General features: G+C 51.0%; 1 protein-coding gene across 1 annotated transcript in view; it reads left to right on the top strand.

Annotated features, from left to right (window-relative positions):
* The window catches only part of NRM (nurim), a 39,186-nt gene extending 15,036 nt beyond the window's left edge, over positions 1-24,150 (top strand). The window contains exon 4 of the mRNA XM_030197386.1: positions 21,952-24,150. Coding sequence (XP_030053246.1) covers positions 21,952-22,281 — 330 coding nt within the window. The 3' untranslated portion in view covers positions 22,282-24,150. The remainder of the gene's footprint in view (positions 1-21,951) is intronic.
* Positions 24,151-24,386: the final 236 nt, after the last annotated feature.

Below are 24,386 nucleotides of genomic sequence, written 5' to 3'. Positions count from 1 at the left end.
GGAGCGCTTCTAAAGGGGATGCGGGGGTTTTACAGCCTGATTCGCCCTTGTTGGGTGACAGTTTAGTGACCGATGAATGTCCCGGTCCTTCCTCCGGCGTGGCGGTTTTTCCCGCCATAAGCGCCCTTCCCCCGCTCCTCGCCTCCGCCATCTTGGCCGGCCACGCGGCTCGGACGGCTTCTTCGTGGGCCGCCCTTGAGGTTGGAGAAATTAATGCCATGAACGCCCTTAATTTGGGCGACGGCACAAAAGCGGCTAAAGTTAAGCGCCGTTCTTCCCGCGCGGCTCCTTTGCGGAGTGTCGCGCCGGACGCCATTTTGGATGCGCAGCATGTCTCTCCCCCGCTCTTGCGAGCGCCGGTTGAGGGTGCGTCTAGGGCTGTGGCCCAGGCTGCGGAAGTGCACAGTCTGGGGGGTTTCTCCCCCGAGTTTGTTTTGCTGCTGCATCAGGCCTTCCTCATGCAAAACGCTGCCCCTGCTCCCTCGTCTGGTAAAGAGGTTGAGGTTCCCAGAGGTAAACGCCCTCGGGTTGATTCCCAGGCCTTGGAGGACTTTGTCTCCTCCGATGTAGATGAGGGCAGCGTGTCTGAGGTCTCCCAACGGTCCTTTGCGGATTCCTTGGAGGAGATAGATCCCCGCTCGGATGGAGCGGATGACCCCTCTGCAGCGCGGCTTTTTAGCCCAGAGGATTTGCCCAACCTGTTGTTACAGGCCATGGACACTTTGAAGATTTCCTCTCCGGAGGACGTCTCTCCCTCAGCCCCTGTTGGCTCTGCCATTATGCTGGGGACGAAGCGCCCGCCTAGAACCTTCCACGTGCATGATGCCATGCACACCTTAATTTCGGCTCAGTGGGATGTCCCGGAAGCGAGCCTCAAAGTGGCTAGGGCTATGTCCCGCCTCTATCCTTTGCCTGAAAGTGAACGTGAGGCCTATCTGTGGCCTACCGTGGATTCTTTAATCACTGCAGTGACTAAGAAAACGGCTTTGCCGGTGGAAGGTGGCACGGCCCTAAAGGACGCCCAAGACAGAAGATTGGAGGCGGCCTTAAGGTCGTCCTTTGAGGCGACTGCTTTAAGTTTGCAGGCCTCGGTTTGCGGTTCCTATGTGGCCAGGGCGTGCCTGACTATGGTGCAGCGGGCTTCCCCCTCGGATCATTCCTTGAGGGCTGATTGGCCGGCCCTGGAATCGGGCTTAGCCTATTTGGCAGACTTGCTGTATGATGTCTTGAGAGCCTCAGCTAAAGGCATGGCTCAGACAGTCTCTGCGCGGCGGTGGCTTTGGCTGAAACATTGGTCTGCTGACCACGCCTCTAAATCCCGCCTGGCTAGATTGCCTTTTAAAGGCAAGCTGCTCTTTGGGGTCGAGCTGGATAAAATCGTGACCGATCTCGGCACGTCTAAGGGCAAGAAATTACCAGAGGTCAGGGCTCGGGCTAGTACTCGTCCCGGTACCTTCAGAGGACGGTTGCAGGAAGCCCGTCGGTACCGCCCGGGCAAGCGGGCTCCTCTGCCCCTTCTTCCTTCAAGAGGAATTTAAAACTCCCCCAAGCAGCATTCTTTTCGCAGAGATCGCCGTCCCGGAGGTGCTCCCTCCGGTCCTCCCCCAGGGTCTCGTACCTGATGACGGGGCCTTGGTCCACGCCCCAGTGCAGATTGGAGGACGGCTGTCCTCGTTTCTGGGCGAGTGGACCACAATAACTTCAGACGCGTGGGTGCTGGAAGTCATCAGAGACGGCTACAAGCTAGAGTTCTGCCGACCCTTAAAAGCGGGTTCGTACTCTCTCCCTGCAAGTCTCCGGTCAAAGCTGTGGCAGAGCAGCAGACCTTGGACAATCTGATCCGCCTGGGCGCGGTCGTTCCGGTGCCAGAAAGTCAGCTTGGCAAGGGACGTTACTCCATTTCCTTTGTGGTACCAAAGAAAGGAGGTTCTGTCCGGCCTATCCTCGACCTCAAGGGGTCAATCGGGCCTTGAAAGTGCGGCACTTTCGCATGGAGACTCTCCGCTCTGTTATAGCGGCAGTGAAGGCAGGAGAGTTCCTGGCATCCTTGGGCATCAAGGAAGCGTACCTGCATATTCCCATCTGGCCTCCTCTTCAACGCTTTCTGCGTTTTGCAGTCCTGGGACGACACTTCCAGTTCAGAGCCCTCCCTTTCGGGTTGGCTACTGCTCCGCGGACCTTTTCTAAAGTAATGGTGGTCATCGCGGCCTTCCTACGAAAGGAAGGGGTACAAGTCCATCCTTATCTGGACGACTGTTTGATCCGAGCCCCCTCTTATACAGAGTGCGGCAAGCTGTGAACCGGGTAGTTGCTCTTTTGAGCTCCCTGGGATGGATCATCAACTGGGAGAAGAGCCAGCTGCGCCCGACTCAGTCCCTGGAATACCTGGGAGTTCGATTCGACACCCAAGTGGGCAGAGTGTTCCTGCCAGACAATCGAATTGTCAAACTTCAGGCTCAAGTGGACCAGTTCCTAGTAGCCTCTCCTCCTCGGGATTGGGACTATGTGCAGCTGTTGGGCTCTATGACGGCCATGATGGAAGTAGTGCCCTGGGCCAGGGCTCATAGGAGACCACTTCAACAATCTTTGCTGCGGCGCTGGACTCCGATGTCGTAGGATTATGCTGTGCGCCTTCCCTTGGACCCAGCAGTGCGCAAGGCGCTGAGCTGGTGGATGCAGACAGACAAGTTGTCTGCGGGAATGCCTCTGGTGACCCCAGAGTGGATTGTCGTCACGACGGACGCCTCTTTGTCGGGCTGGAGAGCCCACTACTTGGGAAGGACAGCGCAGGGGCTCTGGTCTCCTGCAGAGGCAAAGTGGTCTATCAACCTCCTGGAACTCAGAGCCATTCGGTTGGCGCTTTTGGAGTTCATCCCGGTACTGGTGTTGAAGCCTGTACGGGTCCTGTCAGACAATGCCACGGCTGTGGTCTATGTCAACCGCCAGGGAGGTACCAAGAGCGCCCCTCTAGCCAAGGAGGCTATGAATCTTTGCCAGTGGGCGGAAGCGAACCTGGAGCAGCTTTCAGCGGCCCTCATTGCCGGAGTCATGAATGTCAAGGCGGTCTTTCTCAGTCGCCATACCTTGGAGCCCGGAGACTGGCAACTATCTGCTCAGGCGTTCTTGGACATCACGAAGCGCTGGGGCCAGCTGAGCCTAGTTCTGATGGCGTCATCGGCCAATTGCCAAGTGCCGCGCTTTTTCAGCAGAGGACGGGACCCTCGATCCCTGGGAGTAGATGCTCTTCTCCAACAGTGGCCGACACAAGAGCTCCTCTATGTGTTCCCGCCCTGGCCCATGTTGGGCAGGGTGCTAGACCGGGTGGCAAAGCATCCCGGCAGGGTAATCCAGGTGGGTCCGGATTGGCCCAGACGTCCCTGGTATGCGGACTTGATCAGGCTCTCAGTCGACGATCCTCTGCGGCTGTCAGTGGAGCAGGGCCTGTTACATCAGGGTCCCGTGGTGATGGAGGATCCCTCCCCCTTTGGTCTTACGGCCTGGCTATTGAGCGGCAGCGTCTGAGGAAGAAGGGCTTCTCAGACAAGGTCATCGCCACTATGCTAAGAGCGAGGAAGCGCTCTACTTCTACTGCTTACGCCAGGGTTTGGCGTATCTTTGCAGCGTGGTGTGAAGCAGGCTCCCTTTCTCCCTTCACTGCTCCAATTTCTTCAGTGTTGGCGTTCCTGCAAGAAGGCTGGAGAAAGGCCTGTCGCTCAGTTCCCTTAAAGTCCAGGTAGCGGCTCTGGCTTTCTTCAGGGGCCGCCTGAAGGGTGCTTCCCTGGCTTCGCAGCCAGATGTGGTGCGCTTTCTCAAGGGAGTTAATCACCTGCGCCCTCCTCTGCACTCAGTGGTGCCTGCGTGGAATCTCAACCTGGTGCTAAAAGCGTTGCAGAAGCCGCCTTTTGAACCCTTGTCAATGGCATCTCTGAAAGACCTGACGTGGAAAGCAGTCTTTTTGGTGGCTATCACTTCAGCCAGAAGAGTTTCCGAGCTCCAGGCGCTCTCATGTCGAGAGCCTTTTCTGCAGTTCACTGAGGCAGGAGTGACTATTCGCACAGTGCCTTCCTTTCTGCCCAAGATTGTTTTTCGCTTCCATGTGAATCAGCAGCTCTGTCTCCCTTCCTTTCGTAGGGAGGACTACCCAGAGGAGTACTCTGCTCTTAAATATCTGGATGTGAGGCGAGTCATCATCAGATACTTGGAAGTGACCAATGATTTCCGGAAATCAGATCATCTGTTTGTCCTGTTTGCAGGTCCTCGTAAGGGTCTGCAGGCTGCTAAGCCTACAGTGGCAAGATGGGTCAAGGAAGCCATTGCAGCGGCTTATGTGGCCGCAAGGAAGGTGCCGCCTATCCAGCTGAAGGCCCACTCCACGAGAGCTCAGGCGGCCTCGATGGCAGAGGCCGGTTCCGTCTCCTTGGCAGAGATATGCAAGGCGGCAACTTGGGCTTCGGCCCATACATTCTCCAAGCATTACCGCTTGACTGTGGCTGCTCGGGCGGAGGCCCGGTTTGGAGCTTCAGTGTTGCGGTCAGGGATTTCAATGTCCCGCCCTGGGTGAGTACTGCTTCGGTACATCCCACCAGTCTATGGATTGATCAGCTTGATGATATGGAAGGTAAAATTATGTATAATCATACCTGATAATTTTCTTTCCATTAATCATAGCTGATCAATCCATAGCCCCTCCCAGATATCTGTACTGTTTTTATTCTGGTTGCATTTCAGGTTCAAGTTTAGTCTTCAGTTACTTCAGAAAGACTTCGTGTTCAAGTTTTTTCACTTGGATTCTTCAAGAGTTGAGACGAGTTTGTGTTACAGTGAGCTGCTGCATTCCTCTCCCCCCCGTTTTACGGGGCTGGATCGAGACATAAATTCTGCCGGCACTCCCTCCCGCTTCGTGCGGCTGTAGGGCAGCTTGTACCCCTCCCGCTTCGGCGGTGTTAGGGTCAGTCAGCTCCTCCCGCGGTTGCGGTTGCAGGATAAGCCAGATCCCCCCGCATCGGCGGGTGTGGTGTCCCTCCCCCGCTCCGCGGGGATGAGCTGGACGGATTCCCCTCCCCCACTTGTGTGGGGATGAGCTGGGTTGATTCCCCTCCCCCGTTTCGGTGGTGGTGAGCTGGGCAGAGTGTCCCTTTGTGGGTGTAATTCTCTAAGTGCTGAGTCCTGCGGATGGAGCTTTGATATCGACATACTGAGGAGTTTCCGGCAGCACATGACCACATATAGGGAGGCAAAAGTTTGCTCTCTATCTCCACCTGCTGGTAGATGGACACAACCCACCAGTCTATGGATTGATCAGCTATGATTAATGGAAAGAAAATTATCAGGTATGATTATACATAATTTTACCTTGTGGGCTGCAAAGACAAAATAGTGAAGAAATTACAAACTATTTAAAACATCAGCAAGACTTGTTCGTAATGTTTCATGATTTAACAAAGCCTCTCCTTTGCTTCATTCATTACATTGGCTTCTGATCAAAGCTAGGGTAGCTTATAAATTGTGTATTTGCTTTCCAAATCATTTATGTATTGACACCGGATTACATCCTGCTCATAATTCCATCTGAGAATCCAGGGACTTCCTACTTCACTATCCCAACTGTAAGAAAATCCTATATAATAAAAAGCACCTCCAACGTTCTGAAGCCACAGAAGTGAAGGATTCGTAACATTCTTAAGTTTGTTAGGTTTGTAAGTCTGTCACTATCTCTCTCTGTCCCACCCTCGCGTCAAAACGTAATGACGTCGAGGGCGGAACAGTGACAGGGAACAAATTGCAATTTAACAGCTGACTTCGTAAAAGTGAAGCCTTGAAGTATTCGTGCTGCTGCTGTATCCATCTCCTGAATTGACGTCACGTACTTCCCGGTTCGTCACAAACAGCAGTGACCAATCACTGGAAGGGAATGCTGCAGAGTTGCCAGGCAACGGAAAGCGACGTCACACGCATGAGGGTGTCATCGTCCCTCCCTCCCTTCCAGTTCCAGGCCCCCTCCCTCCAAATTTTAAAAGTCGTCTTCACTTACCAAGTTGGGTTTATGGCGGACGGCAGCAACAGTGGTAAAAGGCGTGCAGGCTCGGCCCTTCTCTGTCTCTCAGCTCTGGTCCCGCCTTTGCGGAAACAGGAAATGAGGGCGGGACCAGAGCTGAGAGAGCGAGAAGGGCCGAGCCTGCACGCCTTTTAATTCTACTGACGGCCGCCGTAACCCTGACTTGGTTAGTGAATTTGACTTCTTAAATTCGGAGGGAGGGTTGCTGGAACTGGAAGGGAGGGATGATGACCCTGGAACTGGTCCCCTTAAGTTTCCTTTCGCTTCTGCTGCGGCCCTCTTAGGCCGCTCGTCTGCGAATCTTCTTTTTTGTGCCTCCTTTTGGCACCATTGAAAATTTTGATTTTGCTGCTACGATTTTTCCGTCCATGTCATCGAGGACTTCCAGCGGCTTCAAAAAGTGTACTCGGCGCAACCGGATGATCTCGGGCATTGATCCCCACGCGTGGTGTCTTCAGTGCCTTGGGCCCGACCATTGCCCAGACGCATGTAAGTTGTGTCTTAGCTTGAAAAAGCGGACACAGGCGTCGAGTCAAGCTCAGCGGGACCAACTTTTTGGAGCTTCGTCCGGTTCTTCAACGTCGACATCGGTACCGGAAATGGCATTGACTTTGGGAGCGCGGGTAATGGCTGTCGGGAGTCCACACGCTGGGAGCAGTGAGCCGTTGAGTGGGTCTCCACCTGCCTCGAAGACTCCTGCTGTGCAGGCCCCACGGGACCGACCACTCGGACCCAACCCCGAGGAGACATGTGGATTCCTCGTCGGTACCGAGGAGTATCGATGACGTGCATCGAGCGAAGGCGAAGAAGCATAGTCATTGGTCTCCTCCTAAGCATGGTACCGGGAGCTCCGGGGCATCGAAGGATTTGGAACCCGTGAAGCACCAATGATGGGAGGAGCGCTCATCCTCCATTCAGGAGGTATCGGTGTGTTAGTCTTTGGACAGCCCGGTACTGGCTCCTCGACCTCAAGAGATTCTGGACCCGATTCTTGCACCGACCCTGCAGCCTTGGTCGACAGCGACTCTGGATGTGCGCATCCGAGCCATTCTTCCAGGTCTGCTGGAGGGGTTGCTGCGTCAGCCTGTTCCAGTGCCGGGGGTGCTTGCGCCTTTGGCACCGTTGATGGAAGTGGCAGCTGGCTCTAGGCCTGTGGTGAGGTCCCCGACGCCGGTGCCGCCTGCGGCATCGGCTTCGACTTCTCGGCACCGCCATCGAGGACGTGGTTCCTCGGCGTTGAGACGGGCCAGGTTTCGGACAGCAGTTAGAGAACTCTTGTCCGATACCGAGGAGGGATGCCTCTTGGGATGAAGGAGAAGATCCCAGGTATTTCTCTTCCGAGGAGTCTTGTGGTCTTCCCTCTGATCCTACTCCACCAGAAAGAAAGCTTTCTCCGGAGAGTCTTTCTTTCTCTTCAGTTGTTTGGGAAATGTCTGTGGCTATTCCCTTCCCTGTGGTATCTGAGGATGAGCCCAGGACTGAGATGCTCGAGGTCCTTGACAATCCTTCGCCAACTAAGGAATCGTCCACTGTTCCTTTGCACAATATCCTTAAGGAGACCCTTCTGAGGAACTGGATGAAGCCATTAAGTAATCCCACCATCCCCCAAAAAAGCTGAGTCCCAATATCGGATTCACCGAGAACCTGAGTTGTTGAAGTCGCAGTTACCTCACGACTCTATGGTTGTGGATTCCGCTCACAAGAGAGCTAAGAGTTCTAGAGATTTTGCCCCGGCGCCCACGGGACGAGAATCTAGAACTCTGGACTCTTTTGGGAGAAAGGCCTATCAGTCCTCTATGCTCATGTCCAAGATTCAGTCATACCAGCTCTATATGAGCATCCACATGTGGAACAATGTGAAACAACTGGCGGACTTGGTGGACAAGCTCCCTCCAGAGCACGCCAGGCCTTTTCAGGAGGTGGTCAGGCAGCTGAAGGCGTGTCGTAAATTCCTGTCCAGGGTTGCTTATGACTCTTTTGATGTTGCATCCAGAGCCGCTGCTCAGGGTATAGTGATACGCAGACTCTCATGGCTGCGTGCCTCTGACCTGGACAATCGGGTCCAGCAGCAGATTGCGGATGTCCCTTGCCGGGGGATAATATTTTTGGCGAGAAAGTCGAGCAGGTGGTCGAACAGCTCCACCAGCGGGAAACCGCTATGGACAATCTCTCCCGCCAGGCACCTTCAGCTTCTGCCTCATCAGGTAGATGATTTTTCCGGGGAAGGAGGAATGCTCCCTATGCCTACAATAAGCATAGATACAATCCTCCTTCCCGACAGCCTTCTCTGGCTCAGCCCCAGCGCGCTCGTTCTCGTCAACAGCGTGCGCCCAGACAGGCCCCTGCAGCTCCCCAGCAAAAGCAAGGGATAGGCTTTTGACTGGCTCCAGCTAAGCATAGCCGCTATCAATGTGTCCGTGCCGGACAATCTACCGGTCAGAGGGAGGTTAAAATTTTTTCACCAAAGGTGGCCTCTTGTAACCTCCTATCGGTGGGTTCTTCAATTAGTCCGATTAGGATACTCCCTCAATTTGATCTCCAGACCTCCAAATTGCCCAACGGGAGCTCAGTCCTTCAACTTCCTGCACAGGCAAGTACTTGCAGAGGAACTCTCCACCCTTCTCAGCGCCAATGCAGTCGAGCCCATTCCACCAGGGCAGGAAGGGCTGGGATTCTATTCCAGGTACTTGTACAAAAGAAAATGGGGGATGTGTCCCATCCTAGACCTAAGGGCCCTGAACAAATACCTGGTCCGAGAGAAGTTCAGGATGGTTTCCCTGGGCACCCTTCTTCCTATGATTCAGGAGAACGATTGGCTATGCTCTCTGGACTTAAAGGATGCGTATACTCACATCCCGATACTTTCAGCCCACAGGAAGTATCTTCGATTCTGTCTGGGAACGCAGCACTTTCAGTATTGTGTGCTGCTCTTTGGTCTGGCATCTGCGCCCAGGGTCTTTACAAAATGCCTGGCAGTAGTTGCAGCGTCGCTATGCAGACTTGGGAGTGCATGTGTTCCCTAATCTCGACGATTGGCTGGTGAAGAACACCTCGGAGGCAGCAGCTCTACAGTCCACGCAGATGACTATTCAACTGCTGCAGCTACTAGGGTTTGTTATAAATTACCCCAAGTCCCATCTTTTCCCTGTTCAAAGACTGGAATTTATTGGAGATCTGCTGGATTCACAGACGGCTCGCACCTATCTTCCCGAAGCGAGGGCAGACAATCTTCTGTCCCTTGTTTCCTTGGCCAGAGCATCTCAGCAGATCACAGCTCGGCAGATGTTGAGACTTCTGGGCCATATGGCCTCCACAATTATGTGACGCCCATGGCCCACCTTCACATGAGATCTGTTCAATGGACCCTGGCTTCCCAGTGGTATCAGGCTGCAGGGAATCTAGAGGATGTGATCCAGCTGTCCATCGATTTTCACAATTCCCTTCGGTGGTGGACAACTCGATCCAATTTGACCTTGGGACGTCCCAAATTCCTCAGCCTCAAAAAGTGCTGACAACGGATGCATCCCTCCTGGGGTGGGGAGCGCATGTAGATGGGCTTCACACTCAAGGAGCTTGGTCCCTCCAAGAAAAAAAGTTACATTAAGATCCCATAATAAATTTCTGTTCCAGTTATAAGTCAATAGGTTGACCTATTGAGGTCTTCAGATCAGTCTCCTGAAGTTGTGAGCGGTCTGGAACTCTCTAAAGACTTTCAGAGATCAGCTGCCCAATTAAATTATTCAAATTCAGACAGACAATCAGGTTGCCATGTACTACATCAACAAGCAGAGGGCACCGGATCTCGCCCCCTTGTGTCTGGAAGCCATCCAGATGTGGCTTTGGGCTCGCCGTCACAGCATGTGTCTCCATTCCACGTATCTGGCAGGCGTAAACAGTCTGGCCAACAGGTTGAGCAGGATCATGCAACTCACGAGTGGTCGCTCAACTTGGGCATAGTACGCAAACAGGCATATTTTCAAAGCACTTAGCCTTCCAAAGTTCCATAGGCTTTGAAAATATGCCTCAAGATCTTCCAAGGGTGGGGCACCCCCTTGGTGGATCTTTTTGCCACTCAGACCAATCACAAGGTCCCTCAGTTCTGTTCTAGGCTTCAGGCCCACGATAGACTAGTGTCAGATGCCTTTCTTCTTCATTGGGGGAAGGGCCTTCTGTATGCATATCCTCCCATACCTCTGGTGGGGAAGACTTTGCTGAAACTCAAGCAAGACTGCGGAACCATGATTCTGATTGCTCCTTTTTGGCCGCGTCAGATTTAGTTTCCTCTTCTTCTGGAGTTGTCCTCCAAAGAACCTTGGAGATTGGAGTGTGTTCCAACCCTCAGAACGAGGGGGCGCTTCTGTCTCCCAACTTCCAGCCTCTGGCTTTCACGGCCTGGATGTTAAGAGTGTAGAATTCGCTTCCTTGGATCTTTCTGAGGGTGTCTCCCAAGTCTTGCTTCCAGGAAAGATTCCACAAAGAGATGTTACTCTTTTAAATGGAGGAGGTTTGCTGACTGGTGTGACAGCAAGGCCCTAGATCCTCGCTGTTGTCCTACACAGACCCTGCTTGAATACCTTCTACACTTGTCAGAGTCTGGTCTCAAGACCAACTCCGTAAAAGTTCACCTTAGTTCAATTAGTGCTTATCATTATCGTGTAGAGGGTAAGCCTATCTCTGGACAGCCTTTAGTTGTTCAATTCATGAGAGGTTCGCTTTTGTCAAAGCCCCCTGTCAAACCTCCACCAGTGTCATGGGATCTTAACGTCGTTCTCACCCAGCTGATGAAGCCTCCTTTTGAGCCACTGAATTCCTGCCATTTGAAGTATTTGACCTGGAAGGTCATTTTCTTGGTGGCTGTTACTTCGGCTCGTAGAGTCAGTAAGCTTCAAGCCTTGGTAGTGCATGCTCCTTATCTCAAGTTTCATCACAACAGAGTAGTCCTCCACACTCACCCTAATAAGTTCTTGCCGAAGGTGGTGTTTGGAGTTCCATCTGAACCAGTCAATTGTCTTGCCAACATTTTTTCCCCATCCTCATACCCGCCCTGCTGAACGTCAGTTGCATACATTGGACTGTAAGAGAGCATCGGCCTTTTATGTGGAGTGGACAAGGCCCTTCAGACAGTCCGCCCAAATGTTTGTTTCTTTTGATCCCAACAGAAGGGGAGTTGCTGTTCGGAAACGCACCATTTCCAATTGGCTAGCAGATTGCATTTCCTTCACTTATGCCCAAGCTGGGCTGACTCTTGAGGGTCATGTCACGGCTCATAGTGTTCGAGCCATAGCAGCGTTGGTGGCCCACTTGAAGTCAGCCACCATAGAAGAGATTTGCAATGCTGTGACGTGGTCATCAGTCCACACATTCACATCTCATGTTCCCGACGCAACATTCGGTTTGGGCAGTCTGTGCTGCAGAATCTGTTTGGGGTTTAGAATCCAACTCCACCCCCCTAGACCCAATTTTGTTCTGTTCCAGGCTGCACTCTCAGATGTTTACTTCATAGGTCAATCTTTGTTCTGTCTTCGCCGTTGTGAGGCCCAATTGACCGTTTTCGTTTTTAGTGAGCCTGGGGTGCTAGGGGTACCCCATCAGTGAGAACAAGCAGCCTGTCCTCTGAGAAAGCGAAGATACTTACCTGTAGCAGGTATTCTCAGAGGACAGCAGGCTGATTGTTCTCACAAACCCGCCCTCCTCCCATTTGGAGTTGTTTTCTTCTCTTTGTTTTTTTACATAACTGAGCGGGGATTCGCGCTGCGTGGGAAGATGGCTGCGCGGTGCGCGCGCCCTGCATTCTGGAATGATCTGTCAAAGGTTTGCTTATTTTTGCTGAGAAAACTTGCCGATTCCGGGCCGCCGTGGATGCCGACCCATCAGTGAGAACAATCAGCCTGCTGTCCTCAGAGAATACCTGCTACAGGTAAGTATCTTCGCTTTATGTTTAATTGCAATCAACTGCACTATACAGTATTTCTCTAAATGTTTGTATCTGTAAGCCACATTGAACCTAAACATTGGGAAAATGCAGGATATAAATGTCAAAATAAATTTTAAAAACCTGGCGCAGGAGACCAATCCAGCCTTCTGCCTGCCACTGGAAGCTGCTGCAGTGGCAAATAGAGGACATGGGGAGGGGGGTTGGAAGGGAGGTTAAGACGCTGGCATCACAGAAAAGCTTTTTTTTTTTTCAATCTCCCTCCCCCCCCCCCCCCCCCCCCCCCCCCCTTGGCGGGCCTGGATTTTCCTAGGATCTGGTATGCATGGTCAGGTGGGTGATTTTAGCCAGAGACTGAGGCTTCTGAGATGTGCATGAATGAAAATATCTATGCACACCCTCTGCTTCTGGCCTTGTTATTTTTGACATTTATATCCTGCCATCACTTCCAAACCCCATCCCAACAGCCTCAGTCTCTGGCCTTCACCTGACTTATCAGACCCATCTTACAAGCCTTTTGCCTTCAGCTCTCTTCTTCCAGGCCCAACACTAAACCCCTTTTCCCACCTCCATCTCTTATCTGCTTTTTCTCTCAGCCCCTGTTTGTTCTGTGCACCCTTCTGCTACTCCTACTATCTGCCAGCAAGAGCCACCACCTACTTGCCCCAGTCGTTCCCCCCCCCCCCCACCCCGTCTCCTCCTATCCCTTAGCATCTTCCCTTTCCTTGTCATCAAGCAGATGAAGCCATTACAGATGGAATCAGGTCCGTCTGCTCCTGAGGATGCCCCGCCCGCGAGCTTGGGACATTGTCCAGCTGCTTGGATCGATGACGGCCACCATGGAACTGGTGCCCTGGGCGAGAGTGCACCTGAGACCTCTACATTATGCTCTACTCCAAAGATGGTCTCCAGTATCTCAGGATTACCAATGCAGACTCTCTTGGCTCCCTGCGGCCCGACTCAGCATGGAGTGGTGGCTCTCAGACAGCATGCTGCGGCGAGGAATGCTGCTGGCGCTCCCCGATTGGTGCCTAGTGGTGACAGATGCCAGTCTGAAAGGCTGGGGCGCACATTGCAAGGAGAAGCATGCCCAGGGTCTATGGACACCTGAGGAGTCGGAGTGGTCCATCAGGTGCTTCTGGCCTTTCAAGTGACCCTGGAAGGATTGGCTGTCAGAGTGATGTCGGACAACACGACAACAGTGGCCTACATAAATCGATAAGGCGGCACTCAGTGCAGAGCTCTAGCCGCGCAGGCCGAACAAATTTGCCACTGGGCTGAGCTGCATCTACAGTTTCTGTCGGCAGCTCACATTGCAGGTCAGAGCAACGTGCAAGCCGATTATCTAAGCAGGCATCAGATCGATCCAGCAGAGTGGGAACTTGCAGACAAAGTGTTCCTGCAGATATGTGCCAAGTGGGGCAAGCCCGTGATGGATCTAATGGCGACAAGCTCCAATGCCAAAGTCCCGTGCTTCTTCAGCAGACGGAGGGATCCTCACGTGGCGGGGTTGGATGCCTTGGCTCAACCCTGGCCTCCGGGCCTACTGTATGTGTTCCCTCCGTGGCCCTTGATAGGCGAGTTCTCCTGCGGATTCGGCTGCATCCAGGAGAAGTGGTTCTCGTCGCCCCGGATTGGCCCAGGAGGCCTTGGTATGCGGACCTCCGACAGATGCTCGTAGAGGATCCCCTTCAGTGACCTCTGGTTCCCAACCTGTTGTCACAGGGTCCGGTGACCATTGAGGATGCCGGCCAATTTGGTCTTATGGCCTGGCGATTGAGATGGCGCAATTGAGAGGCAAAGGCTATTCCAATAAAGTAATTACCACTCTCCTGCAAGCCCGCAAGCTTTCCACTTCCGTGGCTTATGCCAGGATTTGGCGCCAGTTTGAAGTCTGGTGTGCTTCCAGAGAGATCACACCCCTGCGGGCTCCTGTCTCGCCGATTCTGGACTTTTTGCAGGATGGTGTACAAAAAGGCTTGGCCTATAATTCTCTGCGGGTGCAAGTGGCAGCATTGGCCTCCCTGCGTGGCAAGGTTGAAGACGCGTCTTTAGCTGCTCATCCGGATGTGGCACGGTTCTTAGAGGGGTGCTTCGGCTCCGTCCTCCCGTGCGTGCACCTTGTCCAGCTTGGAACCTGGGGCTAGTGCTGAAGGCCCTTCAGGGTGCTCCCTTTGAACCACTTCGGCGTGCTTCAGAGAAAGATTTGACACTGAAGGCCGTCTTGTTAGTGGCCATTACTTCGGCGAGACAGGTGTCAGAGCTCCAGGCGCTGTCTTGTAGAGACCCTTTTCTGCAGTTTTCAGAGTCTGGGGTCACAGTTCGGACTGTGCCTTCCTTCTTGCCTAAGGTGGTTTCAGCGTTTCACCTAAACCAACCTATTTTCTTGCCCTCCTTTGTCGAGGAGGAGTTTCCAGAATCTTTTGGGCAATTGCACCTGTTGGGCGTGCGCAGGACTCTGCTGCAGTATCTGCGAGTTACTAACTCTTTCAGGACCTCTGATCATCTGTTTGTTTTGCTATCAGGTCCTCGCAGAGGGTCTCCAGCGTCTAAAGCCACTATTGCCCACTGGCTTAAAGAATCTATCTTTTTAGCTTATTTGCTTGCCAGCCAGCCTCCGCCTGATGCCTTTAAGGCGCATTCCACTAGAGGAATTTCCTCTTCTTGGGCTGAAACTGGAGCACTCTCTCTTCAAGAGATTTGTAGTGCAGCAACATGGGCTTCTGAGCTCTCTTTTGCCCGACATTACAGGCTGGATGTGGCTGCCAGGAGGGACGCACATTTTGGAGCGCAAGTGCTGGCGCGTGGTGTGGCTTGTTCCCACCCTATCTAGGGATTGCTTTGATACATCCCATCTGTAATGGCTGCATCTGCTTGATGACAAGGCAGGGAAAATTAGGTTCTTACCATGATAATTTTCTTTCCTTTAGTCATAGCAGATGCAGCCATGATCCCTCCCTGTCCGATGCTATCTGCTGTAAATCTATTTCAGGTTCTGTTCGTGTTTCCTGGAGATTCCGTCCTTGGGAGAAAGTCGGAAAACAGTCTTCAGGATTTTTGTTCAATTAAAGGAGGATGACTTAATTCCCTCCAGTTTCATGTTTTGGAGGATGAGTTTATTCCCTCCGGGAAGATGAGTTTATTCCCTCCAGTTACGTCTCAGTGGAGGTTGAGTTTATGCCCTCCGGGAGGACGTTTCATTCCCTCCATTCTGAGTTAATGCCCTTTGTTGTAGGGCCATCGTTCGCTGTGAGGAAAGCTTATGTTATTCCCATTGCGGTTTGCCATACTGCTTTGGAAGCTTCAAATACTGAAGAGAGGCAGTGGAGCAAGCTGGTTTGAGGCACTGAAAAAAGTGTGCTCTCTATCTCCCTCTGCTGGTTGATGGACACAACCCATCTATAATGGCTGCATCTGCTATAACTAAAGGAAAGAAAATTATCACGGTAAGAACCTAATTTTCCCTTCTTCTATGTCCAGACCCCCATATTAGCTGCAAGCCCCCTTCTGCTGCTTCTGCCTCTTCCACCCTTAACATCTGCTCCCTTTTAGTTTTCAAGTTTACCATTTGATATACCACTAATCAATAAGTACCCTTCTCCGAGGACAAGCAGGCTGCTTGTTCTCACTGATGGGTGACGTCCACGGCACCCCCCTCCAATCGGAATCTTCACTAGCAAAGACGTTTGCTAGCCCTCGCGCGCCTGTGCGCGACCATCTTCCCGCCCGAACCGGCTCGTGTTCGTCAGTCTTCTTTTGTCCGCGCTCGGGACGGTCATGTTTTGCCGCCGTTTCGTGCCCCTCAGAAGACCTCGCACATCTTTCGCAGTTTTTTCTACTTTTCTCTGTGTTTGTTTAAAAAAAAAAAGAGCTTACCCTTTTTCCCGTATTTCTAGTTTTTTCCCAGCGTAAGTATCCTTTCGCTTTCGGGAGCGGCCTTGTTGGCCGCCCGTAGGGGTTTTTCTCCCTTTTTTTTTCGGTGCCTATTGTCATCGCGAATTTTAATTTCGCTGGCGCGATTTTTCCGCCCATGTCATCGAAGCCTTCTAGCGGCTTCAAGAAGTGCACCCAGTGCGCCCGGATAATCTCGCTCACTGATAGGCACGCTTCGTGTCTTCAGTGCTTGGGGGCTGGGCACCGCCCGCAGGCCTGTAGTCTTTGTGCTCTTTTGCAGAAGAGGACTCGGGTAGCGAGATTAGCCCAGTGGAACGTTCTGTTCTCCGGCGCTTCGGCAACAGCATCGCGGGATTCGTCTAGTGCATCGGCAGCACCGAAGTCTTCGGGAAGTGCATCAGCGTCAACGGCATCGAGGTGTATTCCTCCTGCATCGACGGTACCGAGACTTCGGAAGAGTGCGTCGGCGGTACCGGGACCCCCGCTGGTGCTGATGTCGTCGGACGGTGGTACTTCGTCTGGAGTGCAGGTGAGGGCTGTCCATTCCCCTGCTGGTGGCGGTGAGCCTTCGGGTAGGTCTCCTCCTGCCCTGAGGGCTTCTGCGGTATAGCCCCCCCCCCCCCCGGGATCGACCATCTTCGGACCCGGCCCCGAGGAAGCGACGTCTGGATTCTCCACCTAAGGAAGCGTCCAAAGTACCCATGTATCATGTCCTGAAAAAGACATTGCTGGCGAACTGGACCAAGCCACTAACTAATCCCCACATTCCCAAAAAGAATCCCAGTATCGGATCCATGGGGACCCAGAGTTGATGCGCACTCAGTTGCCTCACGACTCTGGTGTGGTGGATCTGGCCGTGAAGAATGCTAAGAGTTCTAGGGAGCATGCTTCGGCGCCCCCGGGCAAAGACCCCAGAACCTTAGACTCCTTTGGGAGGAAGGCCTATCATTCTTCCATGCTCATGGCCAAGATTCAATCATACCAGCTCTACACGAGCATCCATATGTGGAACAATGTGCGGCAGCTGGCGGACTTGGTGGACAAGCTCCCTTCTGAGCAAGCCGTTTCAGAAGGTGGTCAGGCAGCTGAAGGCATGTAGGAAATTCCTGGCCAGAGGGGTATTTGATACCTTCGATGTTGCGTCCAGGGCCGCTGCTCAAGGTGTGGTGATGCACAGACTCTCATGGCTGCGTGCCTCCGACCTGGAGAATAGGATCCAGCAGCGGATTGCGGACTCCCCTTGCCGAGCGGATAACATTTTTGAGGAAAAGGTCGAACAGGTGGTAGAACAGCACCACCAGCGGGATAACGCTTTCGACAAATTCTCCCGCCGGCAGCCTTCAGGTAGACGTTTTTATGGGGGAAGGAGGGCTGTTCCCTACTCTTCTGGTAAGCGTAGGTACAATCCTCCTCGCCAGCCTGCGGCCCAGGCTAAGACCCAGCGCGCTCGCTCTTGTCAGCAGCGTGCGCCTCAGCAAGGCCCCACAGCTCCCCAGCAAAAGCAGGGGGCGAGCTTTTAACTGGCTCCAGCAGAGCATAGCCGATATCACAGTGTCCGTGCCAGACGATCTGCCAGTCGGGGGGAGGTTAAAAGTTTTTCACCAAAGGTGGCCTCTTATAACCTCCGACCGTTGGGTTCTTCAAATAGTCCGGCAAGGATACGCCCTCAATTTGGCCTCCATGCCTCCAAATTGCCCACCGGGAGCTCAGTCTTTCAGCTTCCAGCACAAGCAGGTACTTGCAGAGGAACTCTCCGCCCTTCTCAGCGCCAATGCGGTCGAGCCCGTGCCACCCGGGCAAGAAGGGCAGGGATTCTATTCCAGGTACTTCCTTGTGGAAAAGAAAACAGGGGGATGCGTCCCATCCTAGACCTAAGGGCCCTGAACAAATATCTGGTCAAGGAAAAGTTCAGAATGCTTTCCCTGGGCACCCTTCTTCCCATGATTCAGTAACAAGATTGGCTATGCTCTCTGGACTTAAAGGATGCTTACACGCATATTCCAATACTGCCAGCTCACAGACAGTATCTTCGATTCCGTCTGGGAACACGTCACTTCCAGTACTGTGTGCTACCCTTTGGGCTCGCCTCTGCGCCCAGGGTATTCACGAAGTGCCTGGCTGTGGTAGCAGCAGCGTTCCGCAGGCTTGGAGTGCACGTGTTCCCTTATCTCGACGATTGGCTGGTGAAGAACACATCCAAGGCAGGAGCTCTACAGTCCATGCAGATGACTATTCGACTCCTGGAGCTACTGGGGTTTGTGATAAATTATCCAAAGTCCCATCTTCTCCCAGTCCAGAGACTCGAATTCATAGGAGCTCTGCTGGATTCTCGGACGGCTTGTGCCTATCTTCCGGAGACAAGGGCCAACAATCTGTTGTCCCTCGTCTCCCTAGTGCGAGCGTCCCAGCAGATCACAGCTCGGCAGATGTTGAGATTGCTCGGCCACATGGCCTCCACGGTTCATGTGACTCCCATGGCTCGTCTTCGCATGCGATCTGCTCAATGGATCCTAGCTTGCCAGTGGTTTCAGGCTGCTGGGGATCTAGAGGACGTGATCCACCTGTCCACGAGTTTTCTCGAATCCCTGCACTGGTGGACGATTTGGTCCAATTTGACTCTGGGACGCCCTTTCCAAATTCCTCAGCCACAAAAAGTGCTGACTACGGATGCGTCTCTCCTGGGGTGGGGAGCTCATGTCAATGGGCTTCACACCCAGGGTAGCTGGTCCCTCCAGGAACAAGGTCTACAGATCAATCTCCTGGAGTTACGAGCGGTCTGGAACACTCTGAAGGCTTTCAGAGATCGGCTGTCCCACCAAATTATTCAAATTCAGACAGACAACCAGGTTGCCATGTATTACATCAACAAGCAGGGGGGCACCGGATCTCGCCCCCTGTGTCAGGAAGCGTCAGCTTGTGGCTGTGGGCTCGCCGTCACGGCAAGTTTCTGCAAGCCACATATCTGGCAGGCGTAAACAACAGTCTGGCCAACAGGTTGAGCAGGATTATGCAACCTCACGAGCTCAATTCCAGAATAGTGCTCCGGATCTTCCAAGTGTGGGGCACCCCTTTGGTAGATCTCTTCGCATCTCAAGCCAACCACAAGGTCCCTCAGTTCTGTTCCAGACTTCAGGCCCACGGCCGACTGGCATTGGATGCCTTCCTCCTGGATTGGGGGGAAGGCCTGCTGTATGCTTATCCTCCCATACCTCTGGTGGGGAAGACTTTGCTGAAACTCAAGCAGGACCGAGGCACCATGATTCTGATTGCTCCTTTTTGGCCACATCAGATCTGGTTCCATCTTCTTCTGGAGTTGTCTTCCGAAGAACCGTGGAGATTGGAGTGTTTTCCGACCCTCATCACCCAGAACGAAGGGGCGCTTCTGCATCCCAACCTCCAGTCTCTGGCTCTCACGGCCTGGATGTTGAGAGCGTAGACTTTGCCTCTTTGGGTCTGTCAGAGGGTGTCTCCCGTGTCTTGCTTGCTTCCAGGAAAGATTCCACTAAGAGGAGTTACTTCTTTCTATGGAGGAGGTTTGCCGTCTGGTGTGACAGCAAGGCCTTAGATCCTCGCTCTTGTCCTACACAGACCCTGCTTGACTACCTTCTGCACTTATCTGAGTCTGGTCTCAAGACCAACTCGGTAAGGGTTCACCTTAGCGCAGTTACCGTGTAGAAGGTAAGCCGATCTCGGGACAGCCTTTAGTTGTTCGCTTTATGAGAGGTTTGCTTTTGTCAAAGCCCCCCATCAAACCTCCTACAGTATCATGGGATCTCAATGTCGTTCTCACCCAGCTGATGAAACCTCCTTTTGAGTCACTGAATTCATGCCATCTGAAGTACTTGACCTGGAAGGTCATTTTCTTGGTGGCAGTAACTTCAGCTCGTAGAGTCAGTGAGCTTCAGGCCCTGGTAGCCCATGCTCCTTACACCAAATTTCATCATAATAGAGTAGTCCTCCGCACTCACCCTAAGTTTTTGCCGAAGGTGGTGTCGGAGTTCCATCTGAACCAGTCAATTGTCTTGCCAACATTCTTTCCCCGTCCGCATTCCTGCCCTGCTGAACGTCAGTTGCACACATCTGGAGCGGACGCAGCCCAACAGACAGTCCGCCCAAATGTTTGTTTCTTTTGATCCCAACAGGAGGGGAGTGGCTGTGGGGAAAAGCACCTTATCAAATTGGCTAGCAGACTGCATTTCCTTCACTTACGCCCAGGCTGGGCTGGCTCTTGAGGGTCATGTCACGGCTCACAATGTTAGAGCCATGGCAGCATCAGTGGCCCACTTGAAGTCAGCCACTATTGAAGAGATCTGCAAGGCTGCGACGTGGTCATCTGTCCACGCATTCACATCTCATTACTGCCTGCAGCAGGATACCCGACGCGACAGTCGGTTCGGGCAGTCGGTGCTTCAGAATCTGTTTGGGGTTTAGAATCCAACTCCACCCCCCTAGGTCCATTTTTTATTCTGTTCCAGGCTACACTCTCAGTTAGTTGGATAAGTTGTTAGGTCAATCTCAGTTATGTCCTCGCCGTTGCGAGGCCCAATTGACCATGTTAGTTGTTTTGAGTGAGCCTGGGGGCTAGGGATACCCCATCAGTGAGAACAAGCAGCCTGTTTGTCCTCGGAGAAAGCGAATGCTACATACCTGTAGAAGGTATTCTCCGAGGACAGCAGGCTGATTGTTCTCACAAACCCGCCCGCCTCCCCTTTGGAGTTGTGTCTTCCCTTGTCTTTGTCTTGCTACATACGGGACTGACAAACACGAGCCAGTTCGGGCGGGAAGACAGTCGCTCATGCGCAGTGCGCATGGGCGCACAAGGGCTAGCAAACGTCTTTGCTAGTGAAGATTCCGATTGGAGGGGGGTGCCGTAGACGTCACCCATCAGTGAGAACAATCAGCCTGCTGTCCTCGGAGAATACCTTCTACAGGTATGTAGCATTCGCTTCGTAGTGGTTTACAATATAACAAAATCAGTGAATGTGAAGAGAAAATTACAATCTTAAAAGAACAGCTTTAAGTATAAAAGACCTTCAATTTGCAATGTATTTCTACAATTCTGTACATCATTCTGTATTGATAGTTCCCAGTAGTCAGGATTCAAGCTGCAAATGATTTTTTTTAAGTAACATTTTAGTTTGACTTGAACTGCGGCTTGAACCATCATATCAAAAATTCAAGTGGTAACTTAGTGTGTGTCCTAAGACGCTGAAAATTGAAGAGCTAGTGCATTCAAAGGACATCTGATGATAGGGTGGAACTGTTAATAGGTGGTGGTGGGGGAGGAGAACATAGAGTGAGTAGGTTGATAGGGTATCAAAATATGTGATAGGAACAAAGGGAAACCTAGGATAAGGGTATTGTACACCAAAGTTGTGTATAAGGAGCATTGGCTAGCAATATCAACCAGGATAATTTTTTCTTTGTAGTAATGAAATAACATGATTGATTGTATTGCTTAGCATTTGTAATCAGTTTTACTGTTTGTGTTTTGGACAATTTAAGTTTTGTATGTCTCTTGCTTAAAACCAGTGAAAAAAGAGTTATAGTCTGTCCTAGAACAAAAGAATGAAGTAATTCTATCTGGCTGGCTCCTCTAAATCCCCTGCATAGTGTCAAGGAGCTTGTTGTCGCTTCTACAGTTTGCCTATCTGCAGAAAGTAAGTTACTTTACTTTCCACTTTCAATTCTGTGCAGCACCAAGAGGTGGCAGAGCAGTGGCAGCGAAAGCATGAGCTCTTTCCACTGTACAGGGGTTTAGAAGTGCTGAGCAGTTGGTAGTAATACTTTGGTGTGTGAACCCCTCTATCCTGATGCCTATGCACATTATCCTTTGTGCTGCCAGTGTGTTCTAAGCCTTCAGCACCAGGTCCAATTTTTGTTGCCATGTCAACCTGGTGCTTGGGATTTGTCGTAACCTGGGCTGTCACGTTGGTGACAACTGTGGGTTTGGAACCTGGATGCTGTTTCTAGCTTGGTTTCCTTTATACTGACTGTAAGCTTTAATTTCTTCTATTGAGAACTTGCCTGTAGTACATCCTTTATATGATTTTCTTCCCCCTTCTTTCAGGTGTACTATTATTGCTTGGATTTGGGTGACCCTTTAGAACTGAAGTCTGCAAGTGTTGTGCGTCTATATTCGCACCTCCGTCACCCTGTGTACCTGGAGTTTCTGCTTATCCTTTGGGTGGTTCCCTGCTTCCCCTTAGACCGGCTTCTTCTGGCTGGACTCCTCACCCTGTACCTGACCTGTTGGCATGGTCTGGACCAGCAGGACTATATCTACCTGCGCTCCCAGCTTAACAAGAAATTCCTCATCTTTTCCCGGGAGGAGACAAGCTGTGGGCTCAGTTTCCTGCAGAATGGTGGCAGTGGGAGTAGACTGCAGACGGAGGACTGAATATCCCAGGGACATATTTTTACCCTGCTTTTACACATATTTGTGCATGCTTGAAAGGACCAGTGCATTGGAAGCTTCAGGAACCTCTATGTTCATCCAGCAGAGCCAAGAAGAGCCTACTGCGCATATGACCCATAATTCTCCAGTTCAAACCAAATATTCTGCTGGGTTAGCTTTCTCCATACATCCAAAATTCTTCTTTGCTTCTGGTTTCCCCTTACTGTTGTTTAAAACAATGCATTTTTGGATGGTGGGGAAGATGAAGGAATATGGTAGGAGTGAAGATTCTAGTCTGGTCTTCTGTTGGCTGTGCTTGTCGTGTGAATTTGTTCATGCTCTATTGCATACTTCAGATTTTCACAAGTGTATACTTATTCCAATTTCAGGAGCTTATACTTGAAAAGTAACTACATGGCAGCATGTAAACATGCAAATGTCAAGGCCCCTCAGTGTTAGAGTGCATTTAGGAGTTACCTGTGGTGCTTTCATATTTTTTGTTTTTTAAAGCAAATGCCAGGAGTACACAAAGTTGCTTACAGAAGCTACATTGCAGCTATTCAAAGAAAGTTTGGACTACGTGGTGACCATGCATGAGTCCATTACAAGCAGGACTATAGGGGCTGTAGACTTGATGGTCACTCTTACGTGCCTCCCTCCCAAGAAGGGGGTCAGAAGGATAAAGCACTTAAAAAAAAAAAAAGCTATTAGACTGAGATTTGTGGGGGAGGGGGGAGTGAAACTGCTTTTGTATTCCATCTTCTAAGTGTGCTTGAAGCACATAATATTTAGAATTGAGCTGGAAGAGAGGTTTTTATGGGCATTTTAATTTATAGCTCAGGATTTTTTTCTCTTTCAAAGAGAGGTTTGAGGTTTCTAATTAGGAAGTACAGCTGCCGGTAAAGATGAAGTAATCATGCCAGTCTTCTGGGCTGCAGCCAAGAACAATTCAGCTAGAAATTAAGAGTGTACATTTTAAGTGTTTTTTCTTTGTGCATTTTGCTGAAGTGCATCTGAATCTCAAGCATAATGTGTGGACTTAACTCCAGTGTTCTGGAGCTTCTGAGGAGGAGATCCATAGGTTATAGTGGATGTCTGGGCATATCTGTTTCAATCCTGTGACTTGCTGTTTTGTTTTTTTTCTAAGCAGGATTGAGTTGGTTTTTTTTTTTTTCTTTTTTTAAGGACTTTGCTTTGTGCATGTTTTTATTTACTAATGCTTTTAAAAGCTGATGGAAGTTTTGCATTTGGATTAACTTACTGGGAATGGGAGAAGTACAACCTTGAATACAAGAGCAGCAATCCTAGGTACTGACTGAATTTGGTTATGACAAATTTCCTCCTAGTGATGGCATGAAGCTTTCTTTAAGGTTCTAGTGCTCCAGATACCCAGCCTTGCTTCCAGTAAATGGAACAGCCCCACTTATATAATTTAAAAATGTCAGTTCCTCCTAGGATCTGGTTTATAGGAAGGCCCCTTCATTAGTGTTGGCCTGTTTGGTGGCCTTTATCCTCTGGTAGTTTTTGTGACAAGGTGCAGGTGGCTCACAGCTGTGTTCAGATACAACCTGTCTAACATGGCTGCACAAAAAAAAAATCTAGTTTTTAAGAGCATCATTGCTAAACTTCTGAAATATACAGTAGATTTTTTTTTCAATCCTGTATTTTTTGTATTTTTAACTCCCAGACTGTCTCCCTCTTTGAAAGTGCACATGTGAAATTTCTCTCAAGCAGGTTATTTAAGTGCTAATGCAAATGTCCTATCACTTGAATCCTTTTTTATTGCTTGGTTTTACTGTCTGAAATTTAATCACTGTATCCAAATTTCATGTAATCATGTGAAAAAAATCATTAAAAATCTTTTTTTTATAAGTGTGTGTTATTTGTTTCAGGGAATCTATCCTTTCTCCTTTACAACTAGTGTTGCAGATACATAGGTACTTTGATAAGAAGTGAGTTAAAATTTTAAATTGGAATATCTGACATATCCAACCACAGCTGTTTGGATGGAGAAGGTACTAAGGTTAGTAGGTTCAGTTATCTGATCAGCATCACCTATGTCATTTGGACCTCGTCCCCAGTCTTTAGCCTTTCTTCCTCCATTCTCG

This window comes from Microcaecilia unicolor, chromosome 3, assembly GCF_901765095.1.
Source record: "Microcaecilia unicolor chromosome 3, aMicUni1.1, whole genome shotgun sequence".
Taxonomy (NCBI): domain Eukaryota; kingdom Metazoa; phylum Chordata; class Amphibia; order Gymnophiona; family Siphonopidae; genus Microcaecilia; species Microcaecilia unicolor.
The sequence above is the reverse complement of the archived record's forward strand: the minus strand, read 5'-3'. Positions and strand labels throughout refer to the sequence as shown.